Source organism: Somniosus microcephalus, chromosome 33, assembly GCF_052327205.1.
Source record: "Somniosus microcephalus isolate GS21.2 chromosome 33, FLI_Smic_1.0, whole genome shotgun sequence".
NCBI classification, from domain to species: domain Eukaryota; kingdom Metazoa; phylum Chordata; class Chondrichthyes; order Squaliformes; family Somniosidae; genus Somniosus; species Somniosus microcephalus.
In genome coordinates, this window is record NC_141019.1 from 35,287,667 (window position 1) to 35,304,920 (window position 17,254).

Genomic DNA, 17,254 nt, shown 5'->3' on the forward strand with positions numbered 1-17,254 from the left:
AGAACAATCCCAGCTTCTCCAGTCTCTGCACATCACTGAAGTCCCTCATCCCCCGGTACCATTCTGGTCAATCTCCCCCTGAACCTTCTCTGCTCTAAGGAGAACAACCCCAGCTTCTCCAGTCTCTCCACGTCACTGCAATCCCTCATCCCCTGGAACCGTTCTAACCAGTGTTTAAGGAACGGGCGGGAATAAGATCAGGATTTAAATAAAGGATATCCTCACTGCTCTACAAAGAGGGGGCACACCCCAGGCAGGAAATTCCAAAACTGCACCAATACCACAGGCACAGTAACGGCATAACCGTATCGGGTCTGTTCTAAAATCTAACTAGTGTTGGCAACAGGTCTGTTCGTTCTTCTATCCCCTCCCTGCCTTCTCCCCGCCCCTTCTCCCCCAAGCGAGGGCTCTCTGGAAATAACGAAAGACTTGCATTTACGACCTCAGGACGTCCCAAAGTGCTTTACAGCCAATGAAGTACTTTTTTTGAAGTGTAGTCACTGTTGTAATGCAGGAAACGCAGCAGCCAATTTGCACACAGCAAGCTCCCACAAACAGCAATGTGATAATGACCAGATAATCTGGGGTTTTTTCAGTGATGTTGATTGAGGGATAAATATTGGCCCCAGGACAGCGGGGAGAACTCCCCTGTGCATCTTCGAAATAGTGCTGCGGGATCATTTACATCCACCCGAGAGAGCAGAAGGGGGCCTCTGTTTATCATCTTATCCCGAAAGATAGCCCCTCTGACAGTTTGGCTCTCCCTCATTACTGTCCCTCCGAGAGTGCGGCTCTCCCTCAGTACTGCCACTCCAACAGTTGCGGCGCTCCCTCAGTACTGCCCCTCCGACAGTGCGGCACTCCCTCAGTACTGCTCCTCTGACAGTGCGGCGCTCCCTCAGTACTGCCCCTCCGACAGTGCGGCACTCCCTCAGTACTGCCCCTCTGATGGTGCTGCGCTCCCTCGGCACCAACCCTCCGACAGTGCGGCGCTCCCTCAGTACTGCCCCTCCGACAGTGCGGCGCTCCCTCAGTACTGCCCCTCCGACAGTGCGGCACTCCCTCAGTACTGTCCCTCCGACAGTGCGGCACTCCCTCAGTACTGCCCCTCCGACAGTGCAGCGCTCCCTCGGCCCCGCCCCACCCGACGATGCGGTGCTCCCTCGGCCCCGCCCCTCCAACCATGCGGCGCTCCCTCAGCACCGCCCCACCGACGTTCCCTCAGCACTGTTCCTCCGACAGTGCGGCGCTCCCTCAGTACTGCCCCTCCGACAGAGCGGTGCTCCCTCAGTACTGCCCCTCCGACAGTGCGACGCTCCCTCAGTACTGCCCCTCCGACAGAGCGGTGCTCCCTCAGTACTGCCCCTCCGACAGTGCGGCGCTCCCTCACTACTGCCCCTCCGACAGTGCGGCGCTCCCTCAGTACCGCCCCTCCGACAGTGCGGCGCTCCCTCAGTACCGCCCCTCCGACAGTGCGGCGCTCCCTCAGTACCGCCCCTCCGACAGTGCGGCGCTCCCTCAGTACCGCCCCTCCGACAGTGCGGCGCTCCCTCAGTACTGCCCCTCCGACAGTGCGGCGCTCCCTCAGTACTACCCCTCCGACAGTGCAGCGCTCCCTCAGTACTGCCCCTCCGACAGTGTGGCGCTCCCTCAGTACTGCCCCTCCGACAGTGTGGTGCTCCCTCAGTACTGCCCCTCCGACGCTCTCTCAGTACTGCTGTGGGGAGTCAGCCTAGATTTTTGTGCTCAAGTGTTTGGAGCAGGACTTGAACACCCAACCTTCTGACTCAAACGGTGAGAGTGCTTCCCACTAAACCACAGCTGACACTCCCACAGGGAGTGGTTGAGGCGAATCGCACAGATGCATTTAAGGGGCAGCTGGATATGCACATGAGTGAGAAAGGAATAGACGGACATGCCGATAGGGCGAGATGCAGTAGGGGTGGGGAGGAGGCTGGTGTGGAGCATAAACAGCAGCACGGACCAGTTGGGATGAATGTTACTACGCTGTAAATACTTTGTAATTAAAGCATTTGCAATCAGCCTTCAAGAGCAAACACCAGATGTCATATCACAAACCCTCCCACCGCCCGACTGCTCCATTCTGCCACATCCCTCTCCTCCCCAGCTCCCCGCCCCCTCTCTCCTGGCTTCCGGATCTGGCCTGGGGAGGGGGCAACAAGCTCGGAGACAGAATCCACGTAAGGGAGGGTGAGAAAGAAAAACAACACATCTCAAACAGCCCACCTCGGGTTTGTTTTTGTATCTAACGTCTGTACAGGCGACTGAAGTACTTTATTGAAAGGCGTACAGAGTTTACATGCAGTATATATACACACATACACACACACACACACACACACACACAGACACGCGGGCGCATACATGTATATAAAATATACTCGCTTAGGGTGCACAGACAGCAGCAGTCTTCGGTGTGCGTACAAGGAGAAGCAGTGTGCTCGCTGGCGTCTCCCCAGGCGGAAAAAAAAAAGAGGTCGGGGATTCGATGGTGACTCCCGCACGTGCAGCAGAGGGGTCGGCCCCGCAGCCTTTCCCTGTACAGCGTCGGGCATGGGCAGTTTGTTCGGTTTTCATTTGGATATATATTTTGCCCCGTCAAGCGCCATGGCCTTTTGGGGTTTTTTGGGGGATTAAGCAGCGGAATGCCAGCCCGCTGTTAACGATGGCGAAATCTGAGTTCATCCAACTGCTGAAGTCTTTCGGCAAACCCTTCTCCCTCCCACCCCCCTTAGAAATAATAGTTCAATTTTTTCCAAAATAAAAATGGGAAGTTTACAGGGTTACGGGGAGGGGAGGCGGGGGGGGAGTGGGGACTAATTGGAGTGTTCTTTCAAAGAGCTGGCACATGCAGGACAGGCCGAATGGACACCTTCCGCATTATCATTCTGTGAGAGTAAAAGCTTTGGTCCCAAAACCAAAATTCTCCCGCACTCCAGCAACTGCTCGATTTATTCTTAAATACCAGGTGTTGAAAATGTCACACGAGGAACAGGAGGAGGCCATTCAGCCCCCTCGAGCCTGTTACATTAGGAACAGGAGGAGGCCATTCAGCCCCCCTCGAGCCTGTTACATTAGGAACAGGAGGAGGCCATTCAGCCCCCCTCGAGCCTGTTACATTAGGAACAGGAGGAGGCCATTCAGCCCCCCTCGAGCCTGTTACATTAGGAACAGGAGGAGGCCATTCAGTCCCCCTCGAGCCTGTTACATTAGGAACAGGAGGAGGCCATTCAGCCCCCCTCAAGCCTGTTACACTAGGAACAGGAGGAGGCCATTCAGCCCCTCGAGCCTGTTACACTAGGAACAGGAGGAGGCCATTCAGCCCCTCAAGCCTGTTACATTAGGAACAGGAGGAGGCCATTCAGCTCCGAGCCTGTTCCGCCATTCAATTAGATCGTGGCTGATCTGTATCTTAACTCCATCCACCTACCTTGGTTCCATATCGCTTGAGCCCCTTACCCAACAAAAATCTATCGATCTCAGTTTTGAAAGCTCCAACTGACCCCCAGCATCCAAAGCTTGTGGTGGGAGCGTGTTCCAGATTTCCACCACCCTTTGTGTGAAGAAGTGTTTCCTGACAGCACCCCTGAACGGCCTGGCTCTAATTTTAAGGTTCTGCCCCCCCTTGTTCTGGACTCCCCCCACCAGAGGAAATAGTCTCCCTCTATCGACCCCATCGAATCCTTTAATCACCTTAAACACCTCGATTAGATCAACACTTTGATCTCCTATACTCGAGGGAACACAAGCCTAGTCTGTGCAACATGTCCTCGTGATTTAACCCCTTTTAGCCCCCCGGGGTATCGTTCTGGTGAATCTGCGCTGCTTCCCCTGCGAGTCCAATAGATCCTTCCTGAGGAGCGGGGCCCGGAACTGAACGCAGCGACTCCAGACAGGGTCAATACAGAGCTATGAGCTGACCTCCCCTGGCATTGCTTCCCCCCACACACCCATCCCAGTTAATTGCAGAGCAGGAGGCATTACACCCGTGTCACGCACGACGCGCCTTTCCCTCCGCCGAGGCTGGAGCCGCGCGGGCGGCCGATGGGACGCGGAGCCCTGCGAGGGGACACAGCCGTGCCCCGCCCACGCCTCTGCGCGTGCGGGCGGCCGGCGCGCGGGGAGCTTGCGTACGGGCTCGCGGAGGGCGGACGAGGCTCTCGGTACTTTAACCGTTCCTCGCGTGCGAGCCGGGATGGTGACTGCTGGCGGGTGGGAAGGGGGAGGCGGGCAATCGCCAAGGCTGCTTCGACAGCGTCTCTCAAACCCGCGACCCCCGCCGCCTACAAAGGACGAGGGCAGCGGGTGTATTTGGGGACACCGCCACCTGCAAGTTCTCCCCCAAGTCACAAGCACACCCCATCCCGACTTGGGACGTCGCCGGGTCAAAATCCTGGAACTAGCATTCAGGACTGCAGACTGGGGATCAACTCCGGGATTTTCTGATCGAACACAAGAAACGGGAGCAGGAGTCGGTCATTCGGCCCCTCGAGCCTGCTCCGCCATTCAATAAGATCATGGCTGATCCAATCTTGGCCTCAACACGACTTTCCCGCTCTCTCCCCAGAACCCTCGACTCCCCTGTAGTTGAAATATCTGTCAATCTCCGTCTTTAATATATTCACTGACTCCGCCTCCACAGCTCTTTGGGGCAGAGAATTCCAAAGATTCACGACCCTCAGAAGAAATTCCTCCTCATCTCCGTCTTCAATGGGCGACCCCTTACCCTGAAATTACGCCCCCTAGTTCTAGATTCCCCCACGAGGGGAAACATCCTCTCGGCATCTACCCTGTCAATCCCCCTCAGAATCTTACATGTTTCAAGAAGATCACCTCTCATTCTTCTAAACTCCCAACGAGTATAGGCCCAACCTGCTCAACCTTTCTTCGTACGTCAACCCCTTCATCCCAGGAATCAACCTCGTGAATCGTCTCTGAATTGCCTCCAATGCAAGTATATCCCTCCTTAAATAAGGAGACCAAAACTGTACGCAGTACTCCAGGTGCGGTCTCACCAACGCCCTGCACAGTTATAGCAGGACTTCCCTGCTTTTATACTCCAACCCCCTTGCAATAAAGGCCAACATTCCATTAGCCTTCCTAATTACTGTACAGATCGGTAACGGGGGGAATGAATTGCAGTTTCCCTGCAAACCCCCCTGCAGTCAACTCTCAGCAAGGGTAGGAACAGCAGCAGGGTAAAGTGTAAGCTGTTTAAACGGGTTGGTGTTCCAAGGGATGACACACAGTGCACAATTCCGCATAGTGATCTGGAACAATGCATGGGTTCTACACTGATCGAAAGGGTGCTCGGTTCGGCCCCGGTGCGATGCTATCTAGAATAGCATGTTTTTTTTTTTTGTTGTTGCATGGAGTTGCATTTTTCTAGAAAACCATTCTAGTTTGAACCACACTGATCTAGGTAGGTGGTGCACTGATGTTGTGACGAGTGGCACTGGGTGAACCCAACTGCAGGAAGGCAAACTGAGGCAGAGGTTAGGTTGCAAAAAAGATAGACTTTACTTGAAATAAACAAAATAACAACAGCACAGTAGCAGGCAGTGAAACTCAAGACTGAGCAATGAACATAAACTAAGCACCACTTAAATAGCAGGCATATAACCATGCACAGGTGAGTACAATTAGGAATAAAGGAGGAAGCAATTAAGAGGCGAGGCAGAACCTGGGTCATTCCTGACAGATGTAGAATACAGTGCAATTCTGCCCGGAACTGCATTAATCCAGACTGTAGCACTAATCCGCACGCTGATAGCAAACATAAGAAATGGGAGCTGGAGTGGGCCATTCGGCCCCTTCGAGCCTGCTCCGCCATTCAATAAGATCATGGCTGATCTTCTGCCTCATCTCCACCTCCCCGCACCATCCCCATATCCCTAGATTCCCTTAATATCCAAAAATCTATCGATCTCAGCCTTGAATATACTCAACGACTGAGCCTCCACAGCCCTCGGGTGGAGAATTCCAAAGATTCACCGCCCTCTGAGTGAAGAAATTCCTCCTCGTCTCAGTCCTAAATGGCCGACCTCTTATTCTGACCCCTGGTTCTAGACACCCCAGCCAGGGGAAACATCCTCCCTGCATCTACCCTGTCAAGCCCTCTATGAATTTTGTACAACAACGTACCTTTAACATAGTAAAACATCCCAAGGCGCTTCACAGGAGCGATTATCAAACAAAATTTGACACCAATCCACAACAGGAGATATTAGGGCAGGTGACTAAAAGCTTGGTCAAAGAGGTAGGATTTAAGGAACATCTTAAAGGAGGAGAGAGTGAGAGGCGGAGAGGTTTAGGGAGGGAATTCCAGAGCTCGGGGTCCAGGCGGCTGAAGGCACGGCCGCCAATGGTGGAGCGGTGGAAATCAGGGGGATGCGCAAGAGGCCGGAATTGGAGGAGCGCAGAGATCTTGAAGGGTTATAGGGACTGGAGGAGGTTACAGAGATAGGAAGGGCTGTAGGGGCTGGAGGAGGTTCCAGAGATAGGGAGGGTTGTAGAGGGCTGGAGGAAGTTACAGAGATAGGGAGGGTTGTAGGGGCTGGAGGAGGTTACAGAGATAGGGAGGGTTGTAGGGGGCTGGAGGAGGTTACAGAGATAGGAAGGGCTGTAGGAGGTTACAGAGATAGGGAGGGTTGTAGGGGGCTGGAGGAGGTTACAGAGAGAGAGAGGGTTGTAGGGGCTGGAGGAGGTTACAGAGATAGGGAGGGTTGTAGGAGGTTACAGAGATAGGGAGGGTTGTCGGGGGCTGGAGGAGGTTACAGAGATAGGGAGGGTTGTAGGGGCTGGAGGAGGTTACAGAGATAGGGAGGGTTGTAGGGGGCTGGAGGAGGTTACAGAGATAGGGAGAGGGGCGCGAGGAGGCCATGGAGGGATTTGAAAACAAGAATGAGAATTTTGAAATTAAGGCACTGCTTAACCGTGAGCCAGTGTAGGTCAGCGAGCAACAGGGGGTGATGGGTGAACGGGACTCGGTGCGAGTTAGGACACGGGGCAGCAGAGTTTTGGATGACCTCAGGTTTATGGAGAATAGAAGGTGGGAGGCTGGCCAGGAGTGCGTTGGTCTGCACAGTATCACAATGATTACATCGGATATACGGCACAGAAACAGGCCATTCGGCCCAACCAGTCCATGCCGGCGTTTATGCTCCACTCGAGCCTCCTCCCGTCTTTCCTCATCTAAATCTATCAGCGTAACCCTCTATTCCCTTCTCCCTCAGATGCTTGTCCAGCCTCCCCTTAAATACATCGATACTATTCGCCTCCACCACTCCCTGTCGTAGCGAGTTCCACATTCTCACCACTCTCTGGGTAAAGAAGTTTCTCCTGAATTCCCTGTTGGATTTCTTGGTGACTATCTTATATTGATGGCCGCTAGTTTTGCTCTTCCCCACAAGTGGGAACACTCTCTCTGTATCCACTCGATCAAAACCTTTCATAATTTTAAAAACCTCTATTGGGTCACCCCTCAGCCTTCTTTTGTCAAAGAGAAAAGAGACCCAGCCTGTTCATCCTTTCTCGACATGTATACCCTCGCATTTCTGGTTATCATCCTTGTAAATCTTCTTTGCACCCTCTCCAGTGCCTCTATATCCTTTTTGTAATATGGAGACCAGAACTGTACGCAGTGCTCCAAGTGTGGTCTAACCAAGGTATATGGAGACCAGAACTGTACGCAGTGCTCCAAGTGTGGTCTAACAAAGGTATAGGGAGACCAGAACTGTGCACGGTGCTCCAAGTGTGGTCTAACCAAGGTATATGGAGACCAGAACTGTACGCAGTACTCCAAGTGTGGTCTAACCGAGGTATATGGAGACCAGAACTGTACGCAGTGCTCCAAGTGTGGTCTAACCAAGGTATACGGAGACCAGAACTGTGCACAGTGCTCCCAGTGTGGTCTAACCCAGGTATACGGAGACCAGAACTGTGCACAGTGCTCCAAGTGTGGTCTAACCAAGGTATATGGAGACCAGAACTGTGCACAGTGCTCCAAGTGTGGTCTAACCAAGGTATACGGAGACCAGAACTGTGCACAGTGCTCCAAGTGTGGTCTAACCAAGGTATATGGAGACCAGAACTGTGCACAGTGCTCCAAGTGTGGTCTAACCAAGGTATATGGAGACCAGAACTGTGCACAGTGCTCCAAGTGTGGTCTAACCAAGGTATACGGAGACCAGAACTGTACGCAGTGCTCCAAGTGTGGTCTAACCAAGGTATACGGAGACCAGAACTGTGCACGGTGCTCCAAGTGTGGTCTAACCAAGGTATACGGAGACCAGAACTGTGCACAGTGCTCCCAGTGTGGTCTAACCAAGGTATACGGAGACCAGAACTGTGCACGGTGCTCCAAGTGTGGTCTAACCAAGGTATACGGAGACCAGAACTGTGCACAGTGCTCCAAGTGTGGTCTAACCAAGGTATACGGAGACCAGAACTGTGCACAGTGCTCCAAGTGTGGTCTAACCAAGGTATATGGAGACCAGAACTGTGCACAGTGCTCCAAGTGTGGTCTAACCAAGGTATACGGAGACCAGAACTGTACGCAGTGCTCCAAGTGTGGTCTAACCAAGGTATATGGAGACCAGAACTGTGCACAGTGCTCCAAGTGTGGTCTAACCAAGGTATACGGAGACCAGAACTGTGCACAGTGCTCCAAGTGTGGTCTAACCAAGGTATACGGAGACCAGAACTGTGCACAGTGCTCCAAGTGTGGTCTAACCAAGGTATACAGAGACCAGAACTGTGCACAGTGCTCCAAGTGTGGTCTAACCAAGGTATACGGAGACCAGAACTGTGCACAGCGCTCCAAGTGTGGTCTAACCAAGGTATACAGAGACCAGAACTGTGCACAGCGCTCCAAGTGTGGTCTAACCAAGGTATACGGAGACCAGAACTGTACACAGTGCTCCAAGTGTGGTCTACCCAAGGTATATGGAGACCAGAACTGTGCACAGTGCTCCAAGTGTGGTCTAACCAAGGTATATGGAGACCAGAACTGTACACAGTGCTCCAAGTGTGGTCTAGCCAAGGTATATGGAGACCAGAACGGTGCACAGTGCTCCAAGTGTGGTCTAACCAAGGTATATGGAGACCAGAACTGTGCACAGCGCTCCAAGTGTGGTCTAACCAAGGTATATGGAGACCAGAACTGTGCACAGTGCTCCAAGTGTGGTCTAACCAAGGTATATGGAGACCAGAACTGTGCACAGTGCTCCAAGTGTGGTCTAACCAAGGTATATGGAGACCAGAACTGTGCACAGCGCTCCAAGTGTGGTCTAACCAAGGTATATGGAGACCAGAACTATACACAGTGCTCCAAGTGTGGTCTAGCCAAGGTTCGATACAAGTTTAGCATAACATGACCTTGAACAGCACTGATCGAGAACACCAGACCAAACCTACGCCCCCATCACCTAATTCTAGCGATTTGAAGTGTGTTAGCCGAAGTTAACAAATTTGAGGGATCGTTTTAAAGAGGAATGGAGGAAGACTTCAGCAGTTATGTCGGCCTCTGCCCCTCCCTCACTCTCTACTTCAAGATTTTACAAGTGAAAGCACTCGATATTCATACTTGGGCAATCCCTCCCTCCGCTCCCCCCAAAATATTTGAAAGCCTATTTATACGATAGAAAATTCTATTTGTTCATAGAGTACACTAGCGCTGGGAGTAGTCACGGACAAGGACAGGGACAAGACGCGCACTTGCGGCGCGCTCACACACACACACACACACACACACACACACACGCACACACAACTAGCCAGGACAGATCAAGAGCGAGCACTTTCCTCATTTGAACGTAAATCAGGAAAGCTTACAGACAGCGAAAAAGGGCAGTGTAGACAACAGGAGCTTCACCCCCCCGCCCCCACTGCACCTCCACCCCTACTTCAAGACTCGCTCGGGGTAAAGGGGAGCTACACGGGGGTGAAGGCGGGAGAGCACAAGAGGTTTTTTTCTTTTAAATTAACGACAGAGTGGGAGCTGGAGTCATCGGTCGACGGGTTCCAGAGCAGGGTCGGTTGCTTGCTGCCTCGAAGCCTCCGTTCCAGCACCTGTGAGACGAATAAAGAAAATATTACAGGTGGTAGGAGAGCCCCCCACCCACTCCTCTCTATTCCACGTATGGACAGCCGACACTTCTATAGGGAGCCTTCAAGGAGGGAGCTGGACCGGGGCAGAGATCGCTTCATATTCATCACAGTCCATGCCTTCGTCTCCTCCAGACTCGACTATTTCAATCGACCTCCTTGACTATCCCGCCTCCCGTGCTAGAGGCGGGGAGGAGTGCGGTGCCCAGAACATAGAAACATAGAAGATAGGAGCAGGAGTAGGCCATTCGGCCCCTCGAGCCTGCTCCGCCATTCAATGAGATCATGGCTGATCATCCAAACTCAGTACCCTGTCCCTGCTTTCTCCCCATATCCCTTGATCCCTTTAGCCTTAAGAAATATATCTAACTCCTTCTTGAATATATTTAATGAATTGGCCTCAACTGCCTTCTGTGGTAGAGAATTCCACAGGTTCACCACTCTCTGGGTGAAGAAATTCCTCCTCATCTCTGTCCTAAATGGCTTACCCCTTATCCTTAGACTGCGACCCCTGGAACTTTTTTTATTTAAATTCGTTTTTATGGGATGTGGGCGTCGCTGGCAAAGCCAGCATTTATTGCCCATCCCTAGTTGCCCTCGAGAAGGTGGTGGGGAGCCGCCTTCTTGAACCGCTGCAGTCCGTGTGGTGAAGGTGCTCCCACAGTGCTGTTAGGGAGGGAGTTCCAGGATTTTGACCCAGCGATGATGAAGGAACGACCGATATATATCCAAGTCAGGATGGTGTGTGTGGGACTCGGAGGGGAACTTGGAGGTGGTGGTGTTCCCGTGCGCCTGCTGCCCTCGTCCTTCTAGGTGGAAGAGGTCGCGGGTTTGGGAGGTGCTGCCGAAGAAGCCTTGGCGAGTTGCTGCAGTGCGTCTTGTAGATGGTACAAAGCAGCCACGGTGCGCCGGTGGTGGAGGGAGTGAATGTTTAAGGTGGTGGATGGGGTGCCAATCAAGCGGGCTGCTTTGTCCTGGTGGTGTCGAGCTTCTTGAGTGTTGTTGGAGCTGCACTCATCCAGGCAAGTGGTGAGTATTCCATCACACTCCTGACTTGTGCCTTGTAGATGGTGGAAAGGCTTTGGGGAGCCGAGAGGTGAGACACTCGCCGCAGAATCCCCAGCCTCTGACCTGCTCTGGTAGCCACAGTATTTATGTGGCTGGTCCAGTTAAGTTTCTGGTCAATGGTGACCCCCCAGGATGTTGATGGTGGGGGATTCGGCGATGGTAATGCCGTTGAATGTCAAGGGGCGGTGGTTAGACTCTCGCTTGTTGGAGATAGTCATTCCCTGGCACTTGTGTGGCGCGAATGTTATCTGCCACTTATCAGCCCAAGCCTGAACGTCGTCCAGGTCTTGTTGCATGCGGGCATGGACTGCGTCATTAGAAGGCAGTTGAGGTCAATTCATTAAATATATTCAGGAAGGAGTTAGATATATTTCTTGAGGCTAAAGGGATATGGGGAGAAAGCAGGGACAGGGTACTGAATTTGGATGATCAGCCATGATCTCATTGAATGGCAGCGCAGGCTCGAGGGGCCGAAGGGCCGACTCCTGCTCCTATCTTCTATGTTTCTATCTGATGGCACTGAACACTGTGCAGTCATCAGCGAACATCCCCATTTCTGACCTTATGTTGGAGGGAAGGTCATTGATGAAGCAGCTGAAGATGGTTGGGCCTTGGCCACTGCCCTGAGGAACTCCTGCAGCGATGTCCTGGGGCTGTGATAATTGACCTCCAACCACCACAACCATTTTCCTTTGTGCTAGGTGTTATAAATCTCATCGTTCATCAAGAAACTACTCGTGAAATAACACTGGACGGCCAGCTGGTGGCGCTGTACAAGGAGTATAAATACTTGGGCGTCGGCCCCAGCTTGCCAGGGACATTTTGTAAGACAAGGAACTAGTGAAGTACAACTAGACCTCCATGTTCTGAAACAAGTTGATTAAAGCCTTGCTTTATACTCAAGCCAAGTGTGTAGTGAGTTTTATTACGTCACTAGGTATGACTCCAATCAGTGGAGCGTTTTCCACCCCCCCCCACCCCGCCGATTCCCATTGGCTTCAGCTTTACTAGGGCTCCTTCATGCCACACTTGGTCAAATGAACACAGTACTCCAGGTGTGGTCTAACCAGGGCTTTGTACAGCAAAGGTGCTGCACAGTGCCGATTCACAACACGCACGTACGTGCGCTACTCTACTCTACATTGGAGTTGCAGCGAGCCTCCCTGCACAGGCAGTCCACCGTACGAACGGAGCGCGGGATCGAGCAGCGGGAACCGAAATGCGGGTTAACGGAGCACGGGAAGCAATGGGGTACCTGCACTTGGAGCCTGGCCACTAGCTTGCAGCGGTCTGCTGCTGGAAGACGTAGAGTTTAGACTGGTCCTCGGCTTCACAGCTACAGTGCGACTCATTCCTGCGATCACAGAATCATAAAATCACACAGCGCAGGAGGAGGCCCCATCGAGCCTGTGCCAGCTCTTTGCAAGAGCTAGCCAATAAATCCCCACTCTCCCCGTAGCCCTGCTCTTTCTCCCATAGCCCTGCACATTTTCTCCAATTCCCCATTTGAAAGTTACTATTGAATCTGCTCCCACCGCCCTTTCAGGCAGCGCGTTCCAGATCACAACAACTCGCTGCGTAAAAAACAACCCGCATCTCCCCCTCTGGTTCTTTTGCCGATTACCTTAAATCTGTGTCCTCTGGTTACCGACCCTCCTGCCACTGGAAACAGTTTCTCCCTCTCTACTCGATCAAAATCCCTCATGATTTTGAACATCTCTATTAAATCTCCCCTTAACCTTTTCTGCCAGAGGGTGGTTGGAATCTGGAACTCACTGCCTGAAAGGGTGGTAGAGGCAGGAACCCTCATAACATTCAAGAAGCATTTGGATGAGCACTTGCAATGCCATTGCATACAAGGCTATGGACCAAATGCTGGAAAATGGGATTAGACTGGACAGGGATTGATGGTCGGCGCGGACACGATGGGCCGAAGGGCTTCTTTCTGTGCTGTATAACTCTATGACTATGACTCTAAGGAGAACAATCCCAGCTTCTCCAGCATGGGTTAGATACAGAGTAAAGCCCCCTCTACACTGTCCCCGTCAAACACTCCCAGGGCAGGTACAGCACGGGGTTAGATACAGAGTAAAGCTCCCTCTACACTGTCCCATCAAACACTCCCAGGGCAGGTACAGCACGGGGTTAGATACAGAGTAAAGCTCCCTCTACACTGTCCCCGTCAAACACTCCCAGGGCAGGTACAGCACGGGTTAGATACAGAGTAAAGCTCCCTCTACACTATCCCATCAAACACTCCCAGGGCAGGTACAGCACGGAGTTAGATACAGAGTAAAGCTCCCTCTACACTGTCCCATCAAACACTCCCAGGGCAGGTACAGCACGGGTTAGATACAGAGTAAAGCTCCCTCTACACTGTCCCATCAAACACTCCCAGGGCAGGTACAGCACGGGGTTAGATACAGAGTAAAGCACCCTCTACACTGTCCCATCAAACACTCCCAGGGCAGGTACAGCACGGGGTTAGATACAGAGTAAAGCTCCCTCTACACTGTCCCATCAAACACTCACTGGGCAGGTACAGCTGAGGCTTAACTCAATTCCGCCTGCCCGGAAGGACCTGTCGTAAACCCAGCCCCTCTTTGTAAAAAGAAACCAGGACCCCGCTCGTTGAGGCGTCGGTCAGTAACGGAGACTGTATAAGAGTGATGGTCGAGCACCAGAGGTCGAGAAGCAATATCCGAGGGCTCGGGAGGTCTCGGACCAGAGCGGGGTAAGACAGCAGCGAACAACTTGCTCACCTGTTATCATTGATGTCAGTTTCGTTGCCTGTGTACGAGAGAAGAATGGACCGAGGAGGAAGGAAGAGAGGGAGAAAGAAAGAGAAAGGCAGAGAGTAAATAGCAAACCGAGAGAATGATATTCCCCAGAGCTGCCAGGGAACCTGCGCTAGCCTGTGTTTTACACATCTCCTGCCCGGGGGTACCTGCGCTAGCCTGTGTTTTACACATCTCCTGCCCGGGGGTACCTGCGCTAGCCTGTGTTTTACACATCTCCTGCCCGCTAGCCTGTGTTTTACACATCTCCTGCCCGGGGGTACCTGCGCTAGCCTGTGTTTCACCGCATCTCCTGCCCGGGGGTACCTGCGCTAGCCTGTGTTTTACACATCTCCTACCCGGGGTACCTGCGCTAGCCTGTGTTTTACACATCTCCTGCCCGGGGGTACCTGCGCTAGCCTGTGTTTTACACATCTCCTGCCCGGTGGTACCTGCGCTAGCCTGTGTTTTACACATCTCCTGCCCGGGGGTACCTGCGCTAGCCTGTGTTTTACACATCTCCTGCCCGGGGGTACCTGCGCTAGCCTGTGTTTTACACATCTCCTGCCCGCTAGCCTGTGTTTTACACATCTCCTGCCCGGGAACCTGCACTAGCCTGTGTTTTACACATCTCCTGCCCGGGGAACCTGCGCTAGCCTGTGTTTTACACATCTCCTGCCTGGGAACCTGCACTAGCCTGTGTTTTACACATCTCCTGCCCGGGGTTCCTGCGCTAGCCTGTGTTTTACACATCTCCTGCCCGGGGTTCCTGCGCTAGCCTGTGTTTCACCGCATCTCCTGCCCAGGGTTCCTGCGCTAGCCTGTGTTTTACACATCTCCTGCCCGGGAACCTGCGCTAGCCTGTGTTTTACACATCTCCTGCCCGGGGGGTACCTGCGCTAGCCTGTGTTTCACCGCATCTCCTGCCCGGGGTTCCTGCGCTAGCCTGTGTTTTACACATCTCCTGCCCGGGGGTACCTGCGCTAGCCTGTGTTTCACCGCATCTCCTGCCCGGGGTTCCTGCGCTAGCCTGTGTTTTACACATCTCCTGCCCGGGAACCTGCGCTAGCCTGTGTTTTACACATCTCCTGCTGGGGGTACCTGCGCTAACCTGTGTTTTACACATCTCTTGCCCGGGGGTTCCTGCGCTAGCCTGTGTTTTACCGCATCACCTGCCCAGGGATCAGCGCTTCACTGTCACCAGCTCTGGGACGAGCAGGAATGAAACAAGCTCTGAGGTCGCAGTAGCGGCGAGCCCAGGAAATGAGGTCTGAAGGTCCCCCTCACCGTTGTCCATGATCGGTTTCTGATACTGGTCAAAACCATCCCCAGACGACACTGTTCCACTTGAGCAGCTTCCGGTTAGAGAGCTGGGAAAGACAGAGATCAGACGCTTAGCACCGTTCCCAATCCACACACACACACTCTCTCCCACTCCAAAGACTCGAGCCCCATAACCCAGGCTGACACTCCCAGTGCCAGTACCGAGGGAGCGCCGCACTGTCGGAGGGGCGGCACCGAGGGAGCGCCGCACTGTCGGAGGGGCGGCACCGAGGGAGCGCCGCACTGTCGGAGGGGCGGCACCGAGGGAGCGCCGCACTGTCGGAGGGGCGGCACCGAGGGAGCGCCGCACTGTCGGAGGGGCGGCACCGAGGGAGCGCCGCACTGTCGGAGGGGCGGCACCGAGGGAGCGCCGCACTGTCGGAGGGGCGGCACCGAGGGAGCGCCGCACTGTCGGAGGGGCGGCACCGAGGGAGCGCCGCACTGTCGGAGGGGCGGCACCGAGGGAGCGCCGCACTGTCGGAGGGGCGGCACCGAGGGAGCGCCGCACTGTCGGAGGGGCGGTACCGAGGGAGCGCCGCACTGTCGGAGGGGCGGTACCGAGGGAGCGCCGCACTGTCGGAGGGGCGGTACCGAGGGAGCGCCGCACTGTCGGAGGGGCGGCACCGAGGGAGCGCCGCACTGTCGGAGGGGCGGTACCGAGGGAGCGCCGCACTGTCGGAGGGGCGGTACCGAGGGAGCGCCGCACTGTCGGAGGAGCGGTACCGAGGGAGCGCCGCACTGTCGGAGGGGCGGTACCGAGGGAGCGCCGCACTGTCGGAGGGGCGGTACCGAGGGAGCGCCGCACTGTCGGAGGGGCGGTACCGAGGGAGCGCCGCACTGTCGGAGGGGCGGTACCGAGGGAGCGCCGCACTGTCGGAGGGGCGGTACCGAGGGAGCGCCGCACTGTCGGAGGGGCGGTACCGAGGGAGCGCCGCACTGTCGGAGGGGCGGTACCGAGGGAGCGCCGCACTGTCGGAGGGGCGGTACTGAGGGAGCGCCGCACTGTCGGAGGGGCGGTACCGAGGGAGCGCCGCACTGTCGGAGGGGTGGTACTGAGGGAGCGCCGCACTGTCGGAGGGGCGGTACTGAGGGAGTGCCGCACTGTGGAACCGCACATATGCTGCGCCACGAAAATTACGTCTAATCAGCACCCAAGTGCTAAACCTGCAGGTGTCTCTGTTTCAGCGCCTGCAGGCAAATTCAAATTATGGTAATCAGCAATTGGGACCAAAATTGCGTGCTAAAACTAGACTGTCAAACAGGCGCGTCTTATTAGCACAGCGCCTGTTTTCAGCCTTCCACCGAAATAACCCCCTCACGATCCGTACATGGAGAAGTGCCCCCCGCTTCCCCCGGCGCTCCCCCCGCGCCACTTACTATTTGTCCCTGGAGATCTCCGACGGACCAGGCATGTATATCGGGTGGCAGGTCTGAAAGAGCGAGTTGCTGTATGTGCAGGAGTCGGGGTGGCGGGACCCGTGGCTGCTGACCGGAGAGCAGGCTGTGTGGTGCCCGGGACGGATCGGCTTGGCTGGAAGAGAATGGCAGAGTCACAGAACCTCGCCAGCGCAGGAGGCGGCCATTCGGCCTGTCCCATTGTGCCCGTGCCGGCTCTTTGAAGGAGCGATCCCATTCGTCCCACACTGCTCACTATCCCAGCTATAGTCGCTGGCTAAGAATCATACAGCACACGAGGCCGCCATTCGGCCAACGAGCTCTCCAATTAAATCACCACCCCCTCTCCTTGCTGTGAGGGTGCCGGTCAGTTCCTTCAGTAACCCCTAGATGGCACCTTCACTGGTTGGTTTCCCTTTGTTAATTGTTACTTGTTTCTCCTGTTTATTACTTAACTGCCTTTTATCTGGTTTATTGGTTTCACCTGTTTTTGCTTGTATGTAAGTTCTGTGGTTTCTTCCCTCTGGGCTCAGTCCTGACTAGGTGCTCTGTCTTGACTAGGT

General features: G+C 54.3%; 1 protein-coding gene across 2 annotated transcripts in view; it reads right to left on the reverse strand.

Annotated features, from left to right (window-relative positions):
* Positions 1-2,276: 2,276 nt before the first annotated feature.
* kif5ab (kinesin family member 5A, b) overlaps positions 2,277-17,254 on the reverse strand; it is a 141,425-nt gene continuing 126,447 nt past the window's right edge. For both annotated transcript variants that reach the window (XM_085973034.1, XM_085973033.1), the window contains 5 exons: positions 16,674-16,827; positions 15,261-15,343; positions 13,959-13,986; positions 12,452-12,550; positions 2,277-10,092 (listed from right to left, as the gene is read on the reverse strand). In XM_085973034.1, coding sequence (XP_085829160.1) covers positions 12,472-12,550; positions 13,959-13,986; positions 15,261-15,343; positions 16,674-16,827 — 344 coding nt within the window. In that variant the 3' untranslated portion in view covers positions 2,277-10,092; positions 12,452-12,471. The remainder of the gene's footprint in view (positions 10,093-12,451; positions 12,551-13,958; positions 13,987-15,260; positions 15,344-16,673; positions 16,828-17,254) is intronic.